The sequence below is a fragment of the Vicugna pacos genome, chromosome 13 (assembly GCF_048564905.1).
Source record: "Vicugna pacos chromosome 13, VicPac4, whole genome shotgun sequence".
Classification (NCBI taxonomy): Eukaryota; Metazoa; Chordata; class Mammalia; order Artiodactyla; family Camelidae; genus Vicugna; species Vicugna pacos.
This window is the reverse complement of record NC_132999.1, coordinates 4,095,776-4,114,548: the sequence shown is the minus strand read 5'-3', so window position 1 is coordinate 4,114,548 and position 18,773 is coordinate 4,095,776. Positions and strand designations below refer to the sequence as shown.

The following is an 18,773-nucleotide window of genomic DNA, read 5'->3' as shown; positions in this document are numbered from 1 at the left end:
ACAGCGATAAGAAAATTAGAGAAATTTAGATTTAAATGATCTGCTGTCATTACTACTTATTAATAATAATGATACTGCTTATGACATGTTAGCACTAGTAACCCTTCAGGCTTCGCTCACATTTATTGAGCCTGCACCCCAGCCCTGTGAAGACGTACTATGATCTTCCCTGTGTGGGAGAAGAAGCAAAGCTAAAAGTGGCTAAGCAAGTACTTGGCTTCTTGTCACACAAATCAAGGGGGCTAGGACTTGAACCCAAGTCACTTAGCCTCCAAAACACCTGTGTTCTTGACCTCTGTCCTTTCTTAATCCATATGATTACATCTATATGATTACTTCTGAGTGAGATAATTAATACTGAGTAGTTATTTTTATTATTGTTAATGACCCTGAGATATTCATGATGTTACTGGCAACCAAAACTCTAATGCTTATCTGTGTATGTGCGTGTGTATGTATATAAATTCAATTATCTTTCCATTTCCATACCTCCTCTCAAGGTAACCAGCCTGGTAGATATTCTTCCATGCTTCTTTTCTATAGTCATACTACTATCTACCCACAATTACAGATCATGCTCCTCCCATACAGCACTAGGTACGCTCATACACTCATACACACACACACACACACACACACACAGGCTTTCAGATTAGTTGTTTTCATAAAAATATGATCCTATAAGCATTATCCTCACAGATCCTTTTTCAAGGGAAAATACTAGGGAAGTGTGGATCCGAGAAATACACAGAGGAAATAAAATATCGCTTACTTATATATCAAAATGGCCACAAGTTAAGGAAAATCATTCAAATCACAATCTGTGTATTTCAGAGGTTTCTGTATATTGCCATCATATTGTGACAATAAAGACTTTGGAATACCCAAGCAGGCAGGTGGTTGACATCGCCACTATCTATATAAACCCAAGTGAGATGGGCTCTCAGAGGGACCTGGCTCTCGGCCAGGCTAAGATAATCTTGTTGAAGAACCATGCTCTGGAGAGATCCTCAGTATCCTAAGGCAGGCTTTAAAAGTTAAAGACTTTCCTTAAAAATGTCAGGAAAATCATGTGATACTCACTAGTAATCACTCACCTTTGGACCTGGTAATCCAGGTAACCCAGGATTTCCATGTGGCCCTGGGATGCCCTACAAATGGTAAAAGAGTCGGATCATTCTTAGAAGAGATCGAGATACAAATAACAGTGTTTATTATAACATCCAAGTAAATATTATATAACATAATTCATTAGAATGAATATATTATTTTACCAAGGTCTTTAACTTTTCCGAGATCTTGGATATTTCAGTCTTGGAAAAGACATTAATTATAGAGCAGAACTGTGGTTTTCGTTTTTCACTTCAAAACACCACCTTGAGGTGTTCACGTCCCTTATTAACCACCCCTATGTCCAGTCACATTCTTAGCACTACTTCTAAAAGCTGTGCAGACGAAGAAGCCTAAAAATAAAGTGCAATTGTTTACTCTCCTCTCAGCATGTGGTAATCCTTTCTGCACTTGGGTTTTTAATTATGCTGTGATAGATGCCTTAAAGACTTAACATCATTTAACCCTGCCCCCCTTTACCTGTCCAAATCATTCCTCAAGCATCAGTAGAGATCCTATCTCATTGTTAAATCCTGGCTACACCAGCATGAAGTGATTTCTCTTTCCTACTAACTTCCACAGAACTTGCTGCATGTAAAATTCATTTGTAATTAATTGCCTTGGGACATTTCTTATACTGTTTTGTTATTTAAATATTTCATTGCTATTTTAATTTCCTTATGACATGTGCTATTAAGTTCCAGGATTATAAATTCTTTGAAAAGACAGTTTTTTAAAATATTATCAGTATCATACTTAGCACATAATGGCCTCTCAATGAGTCTTTGTTAATTTGAATTTAATAATTGCTTCTATTTACTGAATACATACTATGTGCAAGTAATGCTTTTTCTAAAATTACTAATCTTTGTAACAATCCTGCACACTGGTTATTTATTCGCATTTATAAATGAGGAAACTTAGGTTCACACAACCAACTAGTAGAACTAAGAGTCATCTCCAGAAAGCCTTCCAGGTTTCCAGGCCTCCTAAACCCATTTGGGTTTGGTTCCCACCCCTGTACTCTTCAGCTATACCTTTATCTTGACACATAAACAGTTAATAATTCTCTATTTATCTGTCTTTTCAATTCTGAATTAGTAGAGAATTGTGTTTCAGAGAGGAGAGGGGTGCCAGCAATGCAAACATTGAAAGGCTATCTAGCAAGATTAAAATACAGGGGAAAAAAAGTGAGATTTCATGACATCTCATTTCTGTAGCCTTCAAAAATAAATATTAATAAATTCGCTGGAAAAATTTATAAAGATTAACAAATGAGTTTCGATGTCGATGTAGGGGCAATGGGCATAAAGTATTATTTCACAGTGCTCAGTAGTGCAAGAGTGAGCAAGGATAGTAATTTTAGGAAAAATTAGTATCAGTCAAAGGGATTTAAAAAAAAAAGATAAGTTTCTGGTTGTTGCCAAGTAAGATGAAATCTAGGGAGAGAAAAAGGACATGCTGTGGGAGAAGAGGGCCTTAGCAGTGGAGAGGGGGTGGAATCAGTGCAAAGATGAATGAACTCAGTCCCTCAGAAAAGTAGGATCCAGGGTCTCCGGAGAGAGAGGCAGGGGGACAAATGATTTCCTGGCTAAAGGAGAGCAGGCAAGGTTTAGAAGACACTCTGGGAAGAATGTGCCAGGTCATCAAGTTTACAGAAAGGAAAGAAATGGTAAACAGCTAGAGCCCAGCAAGCATTCATCTTCTGCCTCATACGGACAAGAACTTGATGTAAAAACGGACAATGGAAAGTAATATTTCAGGGCAATTTTTCATTCTACCATTTGTATGATAAATAAAATCAAGATAGAAAGACAGTGAATTATCTGTTGTATTTGCGTTTGTCTTTCTAACCATCACAATTCTTTTCCTAGTGCTTTGAAGAATTTCTGCTAGTAAAAGTCCACATTTATTTTTTAGGTCTGAAAGGAACTAATTCTAACACCACAATAAATCTTACTGTTGGAACTGTGTAATGTGGGGAATACTGCTTATCCTTCAGGCAGCTTTTTTCCTCAGGACAATGATTTTTCTAGTTTATAGCTCCAATATTTTCCACTATGTAATCCAGGAATGCACTATTTTAAGGCAGCCCACTCTTCTTCATTTCCCAAAGCAAATGAACCCCACTTTGGACTATCAACCACAGATGAGATCACTTTATAACTGAGAATAATATTACAAGTAGCACCAGGTCAGCCACTGATCTACAAATCTGATCATCTTTCTTGAGCATGTTCACAGAGAATGCTTTGGCCGGGGGTTCATACTCCAACAAGTGACATGTATGCCTAAGCTTTTCTTGAACTGGCAAAAGGTAGGGCTAAGTTTGAAGGTCCAGGCAGGTTTCCAAAGGAAGCACAAACTGTCCAATACTAGGGAACACACACCGGAAAGTGACCAATGCCAACAGCAAGGGAGAAACGGCGCTCATCTACTCACCCGTGGGCCCCTCTTTCCTGATGGACCCGGGATACCTGCTGGGCCAGGAGGACCCTTGGAAAACAAACGCCAAGATGTTAGGCATGGCGACAGACACAGCTTTTCCCCCAAGTCTACTAAGAGTCTCGTTCCAGGGCTCTTTTTCAGTCCTCTGTTGCCAACTGATGATGATTTTAAAATAACATGAAGCCCCTCACCCTAGTCAGCAGGGGTGAGAGCTGAAGCCCAAGCGTCCTCTTTCATCTGGCCAGAAATGGCAGCAGGAAGGTTTATGGCTTATGGTTACGGCCACTGTATCTGGTTTTTACAGCGACCATAACTAGTAGTTTTGTGGGTAGGTTTTTTTTGTTTGTTTTTTTACCTAAATTTACTTTTACTACTGAAGGAGGAATTCAATTTAGGGTTTGGAGTCCAGCAACTACAGGTTTTTTCAAATACACTGCAAAAGACGACTTGTCTTGAAAAATTAAAGCACTGACCATGTTCTGTTCTTTAGGAGACTTATACCAAGGATCTGTGTAATGTGTTAAACTGTTATACTGAGACTCTTCTAGTATGTTCAGTAATAAATCCGCCTTACACAAGGTGCGGCATACCAGGGGGTCACTAACAGAGCTAAATGCTTTGTAAAAACAAAATATGAAAGCAAAAACGGATCAATTTTTAAAGCATTCTGAGTTCTTTAAATGTAACTGATGAAATATGTCAAATAAGAAATAGGAAACTACTACTTTGCTGCCTCATATTACGCCTTATGTCATCTTTTTTACTTGATCAACTCTGGAAGAATAAATGTTGATTTAGGATATGGCTAATATATATTCAGTCATTCATTTAATTGTTGCTGAACATTCTGCTGACATGTCATTATTCTCAGTTCCTTCAGAGCCTACTCCTAGTCCATTTTACAAACATTCATTCGTTTCTGCAGTACAAACAGTACGAGCTTTGAAGTTAGACACACCAAGGTCAAGATGATTAGCCCCACCGTTAACAAGGAGCATGACCCCAATGAGCCTCATTTACATGCAGCATCTCTCGTTTTGAAACATTACCCTTTATTGACACTACAGTCATTTTGCAGTTTTCTAATGCTCTTTATATATTTCAGACTGTACATTTTCCTTTTCTTTTTTCCTTCTCCTACCCACTAACTTAATAAAAACCTCTCCTGTATTTCCTAATACTGAGAAAAGCAGTATTTCTATTCAACACCAAACTGAGGGCATTCTTCCTCCTGAGCCACTCATGCATTTTGATAGCTATTATTACATCACTAGCTTCCATTAAAATTTGACTTTCACTTATTAAAAAAACTTGAAATTCTTTTCAGATTAGTTCCAGTTCTGCTGTTATAATCAGAACTTTACAGCTGATGATTTAAAGCTCTCAGAAATAAGAACTAAGAAAAGAAAACTAAATGCAAAATTAAAACAACATAGTTTGGTTTGTTGCCCTATCAGACGACTTTGTGGCAAAAGAAAACAGTATCCCACTGACATTGAAAAAGCAGTTACCATTAGAGTTCATGTTAGATACTGGGGGGAAACATACACTTTATGTTGTGATTAAAATATCTGAATTGTTTTTATAAGCAATAAATAAAAATAAGTTTTAACTTGCCTTCGCAATTTTGTACTTCCAAATCTTTGTGAATTTACTACTAATAGACATTTTCTAAAAACCAGAGGAGGAAAGTAGTTTTATATGGCATGACTTTGAGAAAAAATTATTTTCTATAAATAAAAGTAAATACTAGAAAGGGCATTTTAACTGTCATGTTATTGGTTATTAAGAGAAAGTATACTTCAGTTAAAAGAGCAATGGTATGGCAATAATCCAAACTGGAGTCAAATCATGCTTCAGTCACTTACCAGCTGAGCAACCTTAGCCATGTCAATTACTTTTTCTAAGCCTTAGTTTTCTCACCTTTAAACTATTGATGATAAAAATTTACTTTCCAGGGTTATTGTGAGCATTAAAGATGTTACATGTAAAATACCTGTAACTATGATACACAGCAGTAACCTGTAACCAGGAAACTTAGCCAGGAAACTAGAGCAGTCTTTTTTAAAGGTGTGCACGGGCACAAGCACTCAATGTTAGTATAATGTTATTATTACTAGAGTAATATTATTATTAGGGTAATACAATTATTACTAGGGTAATATATATACATTCAGACAAATGTATTCAGTAGACCAACAGTTCTAAGAGATAATAATGTCTGGTCAGCTAATCTTGCAAGTCCTGCATCTCAAATTCCCTTTACAATTCATTCACCGATTCATTCATTCCCTCAACTCAACAAACCTTAGCAAGCATCAACTCTCCAGGAGTTGACAATGAGATAAAAAGACATACGTTAACAAACACACACATAGTATACATTTTTATTAGTGACATGAAGGGAAAGAACAGTCAATGGAGAGAGATTAACAAAGCGTACCTAGTTTATACCGCGGTATCAGAGAAAGCTTCTCTGAGGAAGGGCTAAGTGAGACCTAAAAAATGAAGAGGAGTTAAGAAAAAGGAGAAAATAAAATTCCAGAAAATAAGAATAAAATGAATGAGGGCATGAGTAAAACAAAACAAATAAAAATATAGTCTTTTTACGGAGCTAAAAGCCAATAGTGGCGGTAAGGAAAAGTGGAACACAATGGGGTTGCAGACGTACCAGGGGCCAGAGGACACATGACTGCACGGGTCATGATAAAGAGCTTTTAGTTTATTCTAAGTGTGTTATTCTTCTGTCACTGACGAGTTTAAACGGATAAGTGACATGATCTAATTTTTTTTAAAAAGGCTCACTAGAGAATTTATGTAAAAGATGGCAGAATGAGAACATCTTAAGACCACCCTTCTTCCCTCAAAACCCACCGAAAACAAAAAAACACCAAAAGAAGAAGAAATCATCTCCGATGAAACAAGGAAAGGACCACAACCACAAACCACAAAATATGAAGATTATCTTCCAAATACTGAGAAACTTTGGAGTAAGGAAAGCTGCTGAGAGATGACCAGAAACAAAAACAAGCAAAAAACCTCAGACCTCAAACTTAGGACAGGCTACAGATATCTAAAAGTTATTAGTCCAGTAAGTTCATTCCAGCAATCCTTTATTGACAATGGTCATGTTTAAGGGAATAGGAAAGACGCAGGAGATAAAATTCATGACCCTGCACAAACCCAGTTCAAACAACCAAGAGTTTAAGTCAGGTAGAAGTGAAGTGGGAAAACCCATCATTTTTATGAACTACAACAAATCTCCTAACCTCAGGAGATTTCTGGTGGTGAGAGGAGGTAAAAGACAAGAGCATAAATCTTATCACTTCTCAGAGTGATATAAAAGGCTTCATGACAAACTGCATGTGAAAATGAGAGATGTGTTTCTGGGCAGAGGACAAAATCAATGTGGAAAGACAGTGTGTAAGGCAGCAACTTAAATCTGATGCTGTGCACCACTCCACCGTGCTTCCCTCTGCCTCTCCCCATACTATTCTAAAACGAATAGTGGCCCAGACAGCGTCGTCATTATTTTAAAAAAGAGTAATAACCAGAAAGAAAGCAGCAAAGCACCTAGACATACTGAGAGGACAGGGAAGAGTGAGGACAGAAACATAATTTAAAAGTAGATGAAAATCGTTCACCAGAAGAGGAATTACTCCATGCAACTGAGAAAAAGTTCAGTTGTGTTCTTCACTACAGATTAAAGACTGTCACGATGCTATTTTTCTACAAAAAGAGAGCTCAGTGAGTTATGAGATAAAAATAACCAAGGTAATGAAATGTGAGCCAGAAGAGCTTAAGAAAGATGAAAGAGCAACACAGAAACAATTACAGACGAAAGCCATGTCAGAAATAAAAAGAGACTATAATTGAACCAGCTAAGAGATATGGAAGTAGCTGAACCGAATTTACACAAAGTGAACTGGAAAAAAGCAATCAGAGAGAGATGACTGCAGAGAAGACAGTAAGTACCGTCAGCACAAAGGACATTTAACACATGCATGCTGATGTGCCTGAAGGAGGATATAGAAAAATGGAAAAGAAAAATACCTGAGGATATATGAAAACTTTTCCATAATAAAGTAAAAATAATCTTCAGATCAAAAGTTTACCGGAAAAAAACGGATACAGAACCTAACAGGTTTAATGAAATGAACTTCAAAGATAACAAAAGAATTGCATTAGCTCACAGGGGAAAAATTAGGCTGGCCTCAGACTTCATTTCAAGAAGCAGTAAAAACAATCTGTACCAAGTTCATCATTTCATCACCATTCACGCCATTATTAGCCTTCTACAATCTACCATTAAGACTATCCTGAAGTAGGATTCCCAAAGTTCGATAGTGACTTTCCCATCAGAAGAGCCAGTGGATCTCCTCCACTTTTTCTCAGTCCTTACCCTCTTTGACTTCTGAGGCTTTCGGCACTGCTGATCAATTTCTTTTCAAAACTCTTATCTTTGGCTTTTACGATAGTATACTCTATTCTTACTTCCCAACTCTCTGACTATTCCATCACATTTCTGCTTTTTTTCCCCATCTGCAATCACAAAGCAAATATTCCTCATGATGCCTCTTGACTCTATGCCAAAATCCCTTCCTTGAAAATTATCCAACTCTATAGCTTCAAATACTGATGGGAAGATGCCCAAAAATATGTCCCCTACTTTGACCTCTTTTCTTCATTTCAGCTTGAACTTTTCCAACAGCTTACTGAATTGCCAACAGCACCTTAAACGTTTTAACATGGTTTCCTCTCCTAAAATCAATTTCCCCTCCTAATTACTGGTTTTAGTAATGGTGTCATTCTCTCAATCCATAGGCTTGAAACATTAGAGCCATCTTTAATCCTCTTCCTTTTTGCTTGGTCCCTAGATCCAATTAATTTCCTAGTTCCACCAAACCTTCCTTCAATGTAGCTCCTGAATCCTACCTTCCCTTTACATTTCCACTGTTGTCACCCTAGATAATGCCCTCGTCTTGTAACATCAAGATGCTAACAGGAACTTCCTGTCTGTTCTGGGGACTGCTACCAGACCCACTTCCCTATTAAGGTCTCTGCTTATAAACCTACAAACTTCCCCACTGAGAGCAGGATAAAGTCAGAACTATCAGTTTAACAGTTAAGGCCTCCACAACCTGCCCACATCTAGCTTCGGTCTTATGTTTGTCTAATATTATTCAGCCTAACACTGTAGAAGAGTTTGTGCTTTAGATGCACAAAATCTGGTTCAAAATCCTGGGTCTATCATTTACTGCTGTATTTCCTATATAAAGAATGTGCCAGCTCCTTTCACCTACCAAAATCTTATCCATTCTTTGAAGCCTATATTCTAACTAACTTCGTCCACAAGAACCTACCCTGAGCAGCTCAGCCTTCAGTGATCTTTCATAGGGAGCACCTCAAGCAGTATTTTTCTTACCTTTGAAAATGTGTCCTCCATTCACTTATTCAGTATCTCCCAGTGGCATTTATCTTACTTTACCATGAGACACAGCCACAAATGCACTTCCTGTATCCCCATACTCGCAGTGTAAGCTGACAACTGTGCTACACACACTGGTGTTTCTGCTTTGCCCACAGCACAGACGAAGTAAATATCTGTTGAATGGTATTGCTCCACCTACCAATGCCGAAATGATTATTCTTGGATTTAGAAAAGAGATTAATATTCCTCTCTGACTTTTTCTGAAGAAAGTGAATGGCTCCCATAACTATTTGTTTAATATGACCTGCCCAGTGGCTCAGTTTTATTATGAACATGCCGGTATCTGTCATAGCTGAAAAAAGTTTATTTCTCTATAATATATTCTTCTGATTTTATTTAAACCTTTAAACATTCACTCTAATAAGAGCTGCTCAATACCTATCAAATCGCTTTGCGTAATAACCACGAAAGAAACACAAGCTAAACAAGTGGCATCATCTCCTATTCTGTGGTTTCTGGAGCTAAACAAATGACTCAAATTTTATTTTCATCGAATAAAGAAATACTTTTATATTTTAGTCCGCTTACTTTTATATTTTAGTCTGCTTACAATGAAAAAAAATTTCTAGACATGTAAGTTGATTTTCAAGGTATTCAAAAAAATAAAAGGCAACATAATATTTCTAACGTCATTTGAAATAGCTTTAAATGTGTTTTAGATGATTTTTTAAATTTTCAAATGTTCACTCGTAATTGCACCGACAGAGCAAAAGAATTTCAGAGCTAAAAAAAAATCCATCCATTAGCTCATAGTTTTGTTTACGCATTATTAAATAAGTGACTTGGCCATTTTTTTCTACTGAATGGACTGATGGGCTGACTGGCTATTTTCTGTATGAGGTAGATGGAGCTTTTATTAATCCATAAATATAAATTGGATATGTCATTAAAGATATAATGAAACATGTTACTCTTTATGGAAATAAAAATATTTCATTTAGAATGACAATTAGAGTGCTTTTCCCCCAACAAGTCACTGTAAAATTATCTCTACAATGTTATACGCTGTTTTAATTAATTCATTTTGCTGAAAGTATGTTTAATAATGTACTTAAAGTATTTTTATTTCGTCTACTACAACTTTTATATCCTTCCCTTAACCTGACTATGCATTAAGCCTATGTTTTCTCTTTTTTAAGAGAAAATGCTGATCTATATTTAGCAGTTGAATTCCTACTTGAATTTCAACTGAACAGGAAAAACATATAGCTTACTCACCACTTTACCACAGTTAAGTAAACTTTTCAGCCTGCCAATAAAAATAACCAAAAATAAAAGGACAGTATATGAGCCAGGGTTGCATTCTGGTTGGACATGTTATAGAAACCATAAATTCACTCACTGTAGCCAGGATCTGATCTGTTCTGTATTGTTCAGCCTAGAGAATTCTTTTTGAAATGTATGGTAAAGTTAGCGCATTAAGACATATTTTAAAAACAACAACTTACGGGAGGTCCAGTGTCCCCTTTTGGCCCTCTTAGATTCTCCATTTCGAGCACTGTATTAAGATCCTCATAATAATAATAATAATCATAAAGCTCAGTTTCATAGCTATTTTCGATGGGATAAGTAGCACCAGGGTCAAATTCACCTTCCTTCCTTAGATCAAGGTGGTTATCCACAGACGGCTCATCTGTCATTCTGTACAAGGTCGTGTTCAAAACCTGTTGCAGTTCCATGAATTTATTAGTGGGCAGACTGGCTGTGATAGCCTTCTTGAGATTAGTAATTGTATCTTGTTTTAAATGTGGAAGAAGAGACGATGTCTTCTTAAATGGTGACAGACGAGCTACTTTATCATCATGTCGTGTGAAACTGTCAGACACATTTAGAAGAGAACTAAATTTCTCCTTGCTGTTTGTTCTTGCCTCATTGAGGCTATGATGCATCATTGGCAGGCTTAAATTTGTCTGGGTAAGTTCCTCAGTGATCATTTCTTTGGCTCGAATCCCATGACTCACAGTATCGACAGCAGAGGCATTCCCTGAATGAAGAGAAGTCAACTGAGCTCTTGACATCTGGTGTCCCTGTTGTTTACGCACTGCTGCAGAATCATTATTTGTGAAATTTAGAATGCTTCTGCCTTTGGTAAGTGTGTTCTCCGACAGCACTTTCTCACCAAGTCTTTTGGGGAAGGGAGTGCTTTCCGATACCTTTTCTGGTACAATAGTTGTATGAAGAAGGCTTGCCTCAGGGCGACACTGTGGTTTCACATATCTGCAATAGTTTGCAGATACTTCAGCAGAAGGAATAATATCCAACTGACATACTATTCCTTCAAAATGGACAGAATCATTATTCATACTTCCTAAGGTAAACACACTGTTAGAATCAAAGGTCTGAATTTCCAAAAGAGTCTCTTGGCTAAAATATTTCTTTCCACACTCAACAAACATTGAGACAACTTGCTTGCTAATGGCAATGGCCAAGGCGTGCCATCGCTCATCGTGAACACTGTAGTTGAAAAACACCGACTGCTTTCCTCCAAGGTGCACCACTAATTTTTTAGGTAATAACTGTACTCCTAATTGCAGTTTAGTTTTACTTCTAATGCTGAAGAGAAATGCGTTGTTTACTCTATGTGACTGTAACCCAAGTAAGATTGTAAATGGCTGTTCTAGGTTGACTGGTAAAACTTTCATGAGAGGTGACTCAATATAACCATCATTTGTTAAAATGACACCCGATTCTGTGAAATGGACCCCCCGAGGTAGTGGTGTCGATGATGATGGTACAGCAGTCACTGATGAGGAGTGTCTTACATCTTTGCCTCCAAGGCCTAGTTGATGAAGAATATCTATGCCTGGAAATTAAAAAGAGAGAGAGAAAGAGAGAGAGAGAAAGAATCTTACTCTTATGCATTCATGTGTTCATATAAATGTTTGCGTATGAGAAAATCTTCCTTGCAGGGATCAACAGTGATCCCTGAAATACACAAGCTCTATCGATAACTAATTTCTAGGTAATGAGAGATACGGAGAGAGAGGGTAAAATGTTTACGATAGTCCAAAACATACACATACACACATGCATGCACATACATATATATGTGCACACACATCCACCCTCCTCCAGTATCCCTAAGCTCAAAATTTAATTAATAAATGTTCTCTCATTTTTTCACATAGGAAACTGATTTGTTACTGCAATGAACGTACATGTTCAAAGACTCCCAGATAGTCATTTACTTCTTTAATTTAGAACTCAAAATCTTATGACTATGTTAAAGAGAAACTGGAGACATACTTAGACATACTTAGAAAAAGAAATTTCTAATTTGGGAACCATTTTATAAAGTTCACAGACTCCTTTAAACTATGACGATTTAGGCTGTCTTCCCTTTTAGCCTTCTGAGAATTTACAAGTCACATAAGAGCCCTTCCAATGCCAAATACCTTACGTGTGCGCTGCTTGTGAAATACTGTCACCCTGATAACCCCTGGATAGGAGAACTTCAATTCCAACTGCTGCTGGTCACCAAACTTCTCTCCCTTCCAAGTTTCTCTCTCTCCCATTTTCCCTCAGTCCTCCACAGAAATTTTTGACCCAAACAATCTGTAGACTTTCTCAATATTATAAAATATGGGGTTTATATAATATAGATTTATATAATTATGAATTTTTCTGTTTTTTTTAATTGTAGTATTACTGACAGTATATGTCTTTATGTCCCTTACCCAATTATAAACTCTTGGAAGACAGATTCTGTGTCTGATTCCTCACTGGCTATCTCCTATATCTGCCCCCAAATAGTCCTGTAATTTTTTTTTTCAATTGAAGTATAGTCAGTTTACAACGTTGTATCAATTACTGGTGCACAGCGTAACAGTTCAGTCATACATAAACATACATTCATTTTCATATTCTTTTTCATTAAAGGTTATTTGAAGGTACTGATCATAGTTCTCTGTGCTGTACAGTGTAAACTTGTTTATCTATTTTATATACAGTAGTTAGTATCTGCAAATCTCAAACTCCCAATTTATCCCTTCCCACTCCCTTTCCCCCTTGGTAACCATGTTTGTATTCTATACCTGAATCTGTCTCTGTTTTGTAAATAAGTTCAGTCTTTTTCTTTCTTAGATTCCAGATTTTAAAAAATACCATATGATATCACTTATTTCTTTTTCTGGCTTACTTCACTTAGAATGACAATCTCCAGGTCCATCCATGTTGCTGCAAATGGCATTATTTTATTCTTTTTATGGCTGAGTAGTATTCCATTGTATAAATATACCACAGCTTCTTTATCCAGTCATCTGTTAAATGAGCATTTAGGTTGTTTCCATGTCTTGGCTATTGTAAATAGTGCTGCTATGAACATTGGGGTGCATGTGTCTATAATTTCTGAATGAATCTGCCCCACTAGAATCTGGTCAGATGTGACATTTACCTTTAGAGTCCTATAAAATTAAATACCATTTGTAAAGAATGATAAATATTTTCTTAAAGATATATAACAGCTTAGTTACATTATCTTTATTATTCTTTGGGTTGTAAATCTCCTATTTGTATCTTTGTAAGTACATAATTATTTCCAAAAAGAAATGTTAAAGAATTGTGCACTCCTGGGATAAGTGAGGAAAAATTAAGGTTTCTAAGGACTAGCCAGGCCAGGAACACCATCTTAGTTTTCTTTTTATAGGAAATTAGCAGATATTTGATAACTCATGTTTATTACAAGTAGTAAACATAATGGCAAATGTAAAGCCCAATGGACCCAAGTTTGATGACTCTATACAACAATAAAAAAAAAATACTGAGTATCATTCATGGGTCATCTAGCAATACAATTAAAATGTTTTCTCATTAGAGAGCTTTACAAAACATTCAAAACGTTTTAAGGTTGGAATAACCATCATTTTATTTATAATGTAGTTATAATTTTGTAACAGTTTTAAATGTTATGTTTGTATCTAAGAAGCACAACAGGGTCTCTTAAACTTTTCCACCAAAATATTCCTAACAGTAGTTTTAAGTTATATGCATCTTTAGGAATTTGGGGAAATATTTTTACTCCATAACATGGCTGCTTGTTTTACTATGAAACATGAGTTACCAGCTAAATGAGTTAACTATTCTCATTCTCCATCTTCAATAAAATTTTACACTCTGAAACATACCATGCTTGGTCTGCAACTTAGGGTACTCTTGCCCAATGCATCTGCCTCTAAGGATATTCTCAATACAAGAGGTAAATTATGGTAAAAACACTGCTAATGTGAAAGTCACAATGCTCAAAGTATATTTAATCAAAGTATGTGAAAGTTAGTTATTCTGTGATGCCAAATCAGTTATTCTTACACAAAGAAAGAGTCAAAATTATGTGGTATGACATCGAGGCTTGTTACTTGCTCAAAGAAAACCAGTCCTTGCATTAAACCCCTGCTAACTGCTGCCTCGAATTTCTGATTCTATTAGAATGGAATACTATTGGAAAGAGTCTTCTTTAAAAACTTTAGTATATATATGTTTTCAATATTTATATACATATATAGAAATGTTTCCTTCCTTCAGTTCTAATGTGTGTATATATATTTTTTTTTCCTTCAATCCTGTTTGAGCTTTATGATAAATAGCTTAGAATTTAAAAAAAAAAAGTCAAATGTTTTTGAGCATTTACTGCTTAAAAAATTTCTTGATTGAACCATCTTTGCATTTCTAAACTAAAATCTACTTGATGGTTGTATTTTATTCTTTTAATATCTTGCTGGATTCTTGAAGAATAACTTATGTAGACTCACTCCATCAATATTTATGAGTTAAGACTGGTCCGTGGTTTTTCCCTTATTGTAATATCTTCATCAGAGCATAAGGCTGGATTTTCATTATTATTTATGGCCTAGAGTGGCTTAAATATCTTTCTTTTTTTCTCAAAAGTTAAATAAAACTCAGTTGTAAGCCAAACTTACCATGTTGACTTTCTCATTGATAGCTCTACATTCATCTTCCTAATCTTCTTGTTAATTGACTTATTCTAAATGTCAACTGCATCATGAATCAATTTTAGAAATTTCTATTTTTCTATGAAATAATAACTTTCTTCTAGGCTTTCAAATGTGTTACCCAGAGATCTTCATGTAATATTCCCTATTATTCTGTTTTCCTATTTCTGTGGTTCTCTATATAACTTTCCAATTTTAAATATTTTGCTCTATTTGTTCTTTTTTAAATTGAGTTATTGTCATTTTAACAGTTTTGTGTTAATTTCTGGTGTACAGCACAATTTTTCAGTCATATCAACATACATATATTCGTTTTCATAATTCTTTTTCACCATGAGCTACTACAAGATCTTCAATATATTTGCCTGTGCTATACAGTATAAGCTGTTTGTTCTGAAATGTCATTATTGTTTATTTAAAAAGCATATCCTTTGGACATGTTTATCCTTTCTACTATTGTCTGTCTTCTGTATCATTAACTTCTACATTTACCTTTATAAATTTCCTTTTTCTACTTTCATTTGGTTTATTTTATTCTTTTTCTAACTTCTGGAGATGAGCACCTACTTATTTAAGAATAAATTTTCCTTTAAGCAATAAATTTTCTGAGCACGGCTTTAGCTTTGTCCCATAGATTTTGATATGTAATATTTTCATTTTATTGTGATATTTTCATTTGTGTTGTTTTCTAGAAACTATGCAATGTTTACTTGTATTTTCCCACTGACACAATTTAAGAGAAAAATGTAGAATTTTCCAGTTATAAAGATGTTTGTTCTGATTTTGTTATTAAATTCTAACTTAATAGCATTGTGATCAGAAAATAGTGTCTAATCTTTTTTTTTTTTTTAATGGAGGTACTGGGGATGGAACCCAGGACCTCATGCATGCTAAGCAGGCACTCTACCACTGACTAATTTTGAAATTTAGCCTAATAAATGGTATTTTCAACAATGTTTGTTAAGCACTTCCAAAGGCGCTTCAGGATACACAATTTAGTATCTGTTGGCTGAATCTCATTATGTCATTTATATCCTCTATACCCTTATTTTTATACAATTAATCTGTCATGAACTAAGAGGTAAAGTCTCACCACTTTTATGTCTGGCCCTGTATTTCATGTGGTCTCAGCTTTATGAATACTATACAATGTTAGAGTTGTTATGCATTGATAGTCATTAAATTAATATATTCATTGGTTATACACCTTCTCAAGTCATAAAAGCAAGTTCTATGTCTGGTTTATTTGTTTGGGGTTTTGGGTATAACTTCTGCTTCATCTGGTATTAAGCCCCGTTCTCCCCACGTGACATCTGCATTTGTCTATTATACCTTTGCCTATGCTTTTGTTTTCACCTACTTTGAAACAGTTTTAGGTGAAGAGGAAAGAGTTTGTTTTGTGATCTGATCTGAAAATTTTTTTCTTTGAATGTAAATTAACTATTTACTGATATGATAGTTTAGTTAATCTGCCATTATTTTATATTATATTTTCAGTTTAATTTTTAAGTCTTTCACTGTGTACTTTGTTTCCTTTGCTGTTTGTATGTAGTTGTTTTGAGACTGAGAAAAGTTGGTATTTTTATTCTAAGGTTTACCTTTCAAGTTATAAATGTATACAATGTCTAGTCCTCTCTGTTTGGACATACCTCTTACTTCTTTCCAGTAAATAAGGTTTCCTTTTCCTTTTTCTCTTTCCCTTACCATCTAATATTAGTCAATAAGATTCTTTCTTAGTATTTACCTTTTTATTAAATATCTTTTTGGTATTTTTATTTGATTTATCAGCTTTGGATAATATTTAATTCCTGGTTTCTGATGAGCCAACCAGCAAACTTAATCTACTTCCTGTTTCGTTTCCCTCTTCTCCTCCTGTTTTTTTTGGTGGTTGAACCATTTCTACATTGTTAGTTCATACAGTATTTATACTGTGTTCCATTCTCACATCTTCTTCTGACAAACAGAGCCAGTCTTTTGCAGTCGTTTTCTCATTTACTTTTTGTGGAAGTTTATGCTCTAAGTCTTCAAGAAGGGCTCATGGGAATACTTCTTGAACGTTTGGCCTTTAGAGTTGTTGGTAGCCTTGTACCTTAAGTTTCATTGGAAATAACATTCTCTGTTGATATTTTCTTTCCTTGAATATCTTGTGGATATGTTTCCACTGTCCTTAGCTGTTGAATGTTAGAACAGAAAAATCTCAAGCCAGCTAATTTTTTTCTCCTTCTAAGTGACTCAGTCTTATCAGCATACCAAAAGATCTGTTCTTTATCTTCAAAATGCAGTGATTTCATCAGGATATGACTTCATATTGACCATTCTGGATAAGTGCTCTTGGGTACGCAGTATGCCCACATGTTGTATAGATTCAAGTTTTGTTGTGTTTTATTTACTTCAGAGTTTTCATGAATTATATCCTTCAATATTTGTTCTATTTCATAGTTTTGATTTTCTGCTTCAAAAATTCCTATTCTAAGTATGTTGAATCTCCACTTCTGTCCTCTATCATTTCTCTGTAATCTTTTTAAAAAGGATCTTTATCTTCAGTTCAATTTGTTTTTCTTATATCTTTGCATTTCTTGTCATGTCTAATCTTTGTGTTCCAACTTCATCTTGCTTTATAAAAGGATTTTTTTACCCCTGCTAGTTCTTTCTTGTGTTCTACAAGCTCACAGTCCATATTCTTTTAATGTCTTATTCTCTTCTTTTTCTCAAGTTCTTATATTTCTGCTTTAGGATCTTCCTTCATAGATGTGATTGTTTTCTCATTTTTACTGTTTTTCCCTATATTTTATCTTGTCGTATCCTTCTATTTATCTGGTGCCAACTGCTTTTACTTACTTACGGTTTCACAGACCAGTAATTTACAAAAGGATGCTGGGGAAAGAAGATGGTGGGTCATCCCTGCCAAATCTCAAAACCCAAAGAGTTCTGTTTCAGTGTTACCAGAGTTTCCTTCTCAAATGGCTCCTTGATACATCCCCCTACCTTTTTCTCTGAACCAAACCTGGCCCAGGAGGACTTCTACAGCCAGCCCTGCTCACAGGTCTTCACTTTTCTTCCCATGTTCACTCCCACTGGCATACACTCAGGAGTAAATTTTCCCCTTAGGGAGTAGATTTCTGCATTTTCCAAGATCTGTCCCCACTGAGTCGTTTAGCTATTATCTGTGCTTCTTTCTTTTACTTCCTTCTGGGCAGCTTCTGACCTCCCCAGATCCTGTAACATATTTTTTGTACAAAGTTAAAGGTTAAGTCCTTCTGGGTGTGCTCTTTACCTTCAGGTAGTGACTTTTGCTGGGTCTTTCTGAAATCTCACTATTGACTTTACTCCATAAGGTATCTGCTTTTTCTCAGATTTTGGGAGTTTTACAGATTCTATCAGTCCCCTAGTTTTGCTGAAAAAAGGAGTTTTCAGGTTCATTTATTATTTCATGCCCCTTTTTTCACTTGATGATATCGACAAGTGAGAAGATATTATCTTACGGTTTCAAATTTATACTTCAAGTCTATACTCATTTGACAGATGAAGAATCTGAGGTCCAGAGAGATTAAATAACTTGGTCAAGGACAATCAGCTGATAAATGGTAGAAATGGATTTGAGTAAAATCATCCTGACTTCAAAGTCTCCCATCTTCTAAGTCTACTTGCCACATTGCCTTGTAGCCACTGTATTCTCCACACCACCACGTTTCCCTTGGCAAGCTTCACTAATGAATTATGGCAGCAGAGATCTCACAGTGGAGAATATTTTCTAGGCAGCCACCGGAGTTAGTTCTTGA

The 18,773-nt window shown here is 35.7% G+C and overlaps 1 protein-coding gene across 1 annotated transcript in view; it reads right to left on the bottom strand.

The window, feature by feature from the left end:
* The window catches only part of COL24A1 (collagen type XXIV alpha 1 chain), a 397,032-nt gene that overhangs the window by 274,403 nt on the left and 103,856 nt on the right, over window positions 1-18,773 (bottom strand). Inside the window, exons 8-10 of the mRNA XM_072974057.1 lie at window positions 10,498-11,852; window positions 3,553-3,606; window positions 1,098-1,151 (exon numbers count right to left, since the gene is read on the bottom strand). Coding sequence (XP_072830158.1) covers window positions 1,098-1,151; window positions 3,553-3,606; window positions 10,498-11,852 — 1,463 coding nt within the window. The remainder of the gene's footprint in view (window positions 1-1,097; window positions 1,152-3,552; window positions 3,607-10,497; window positions 11,853-18,773) is intronic.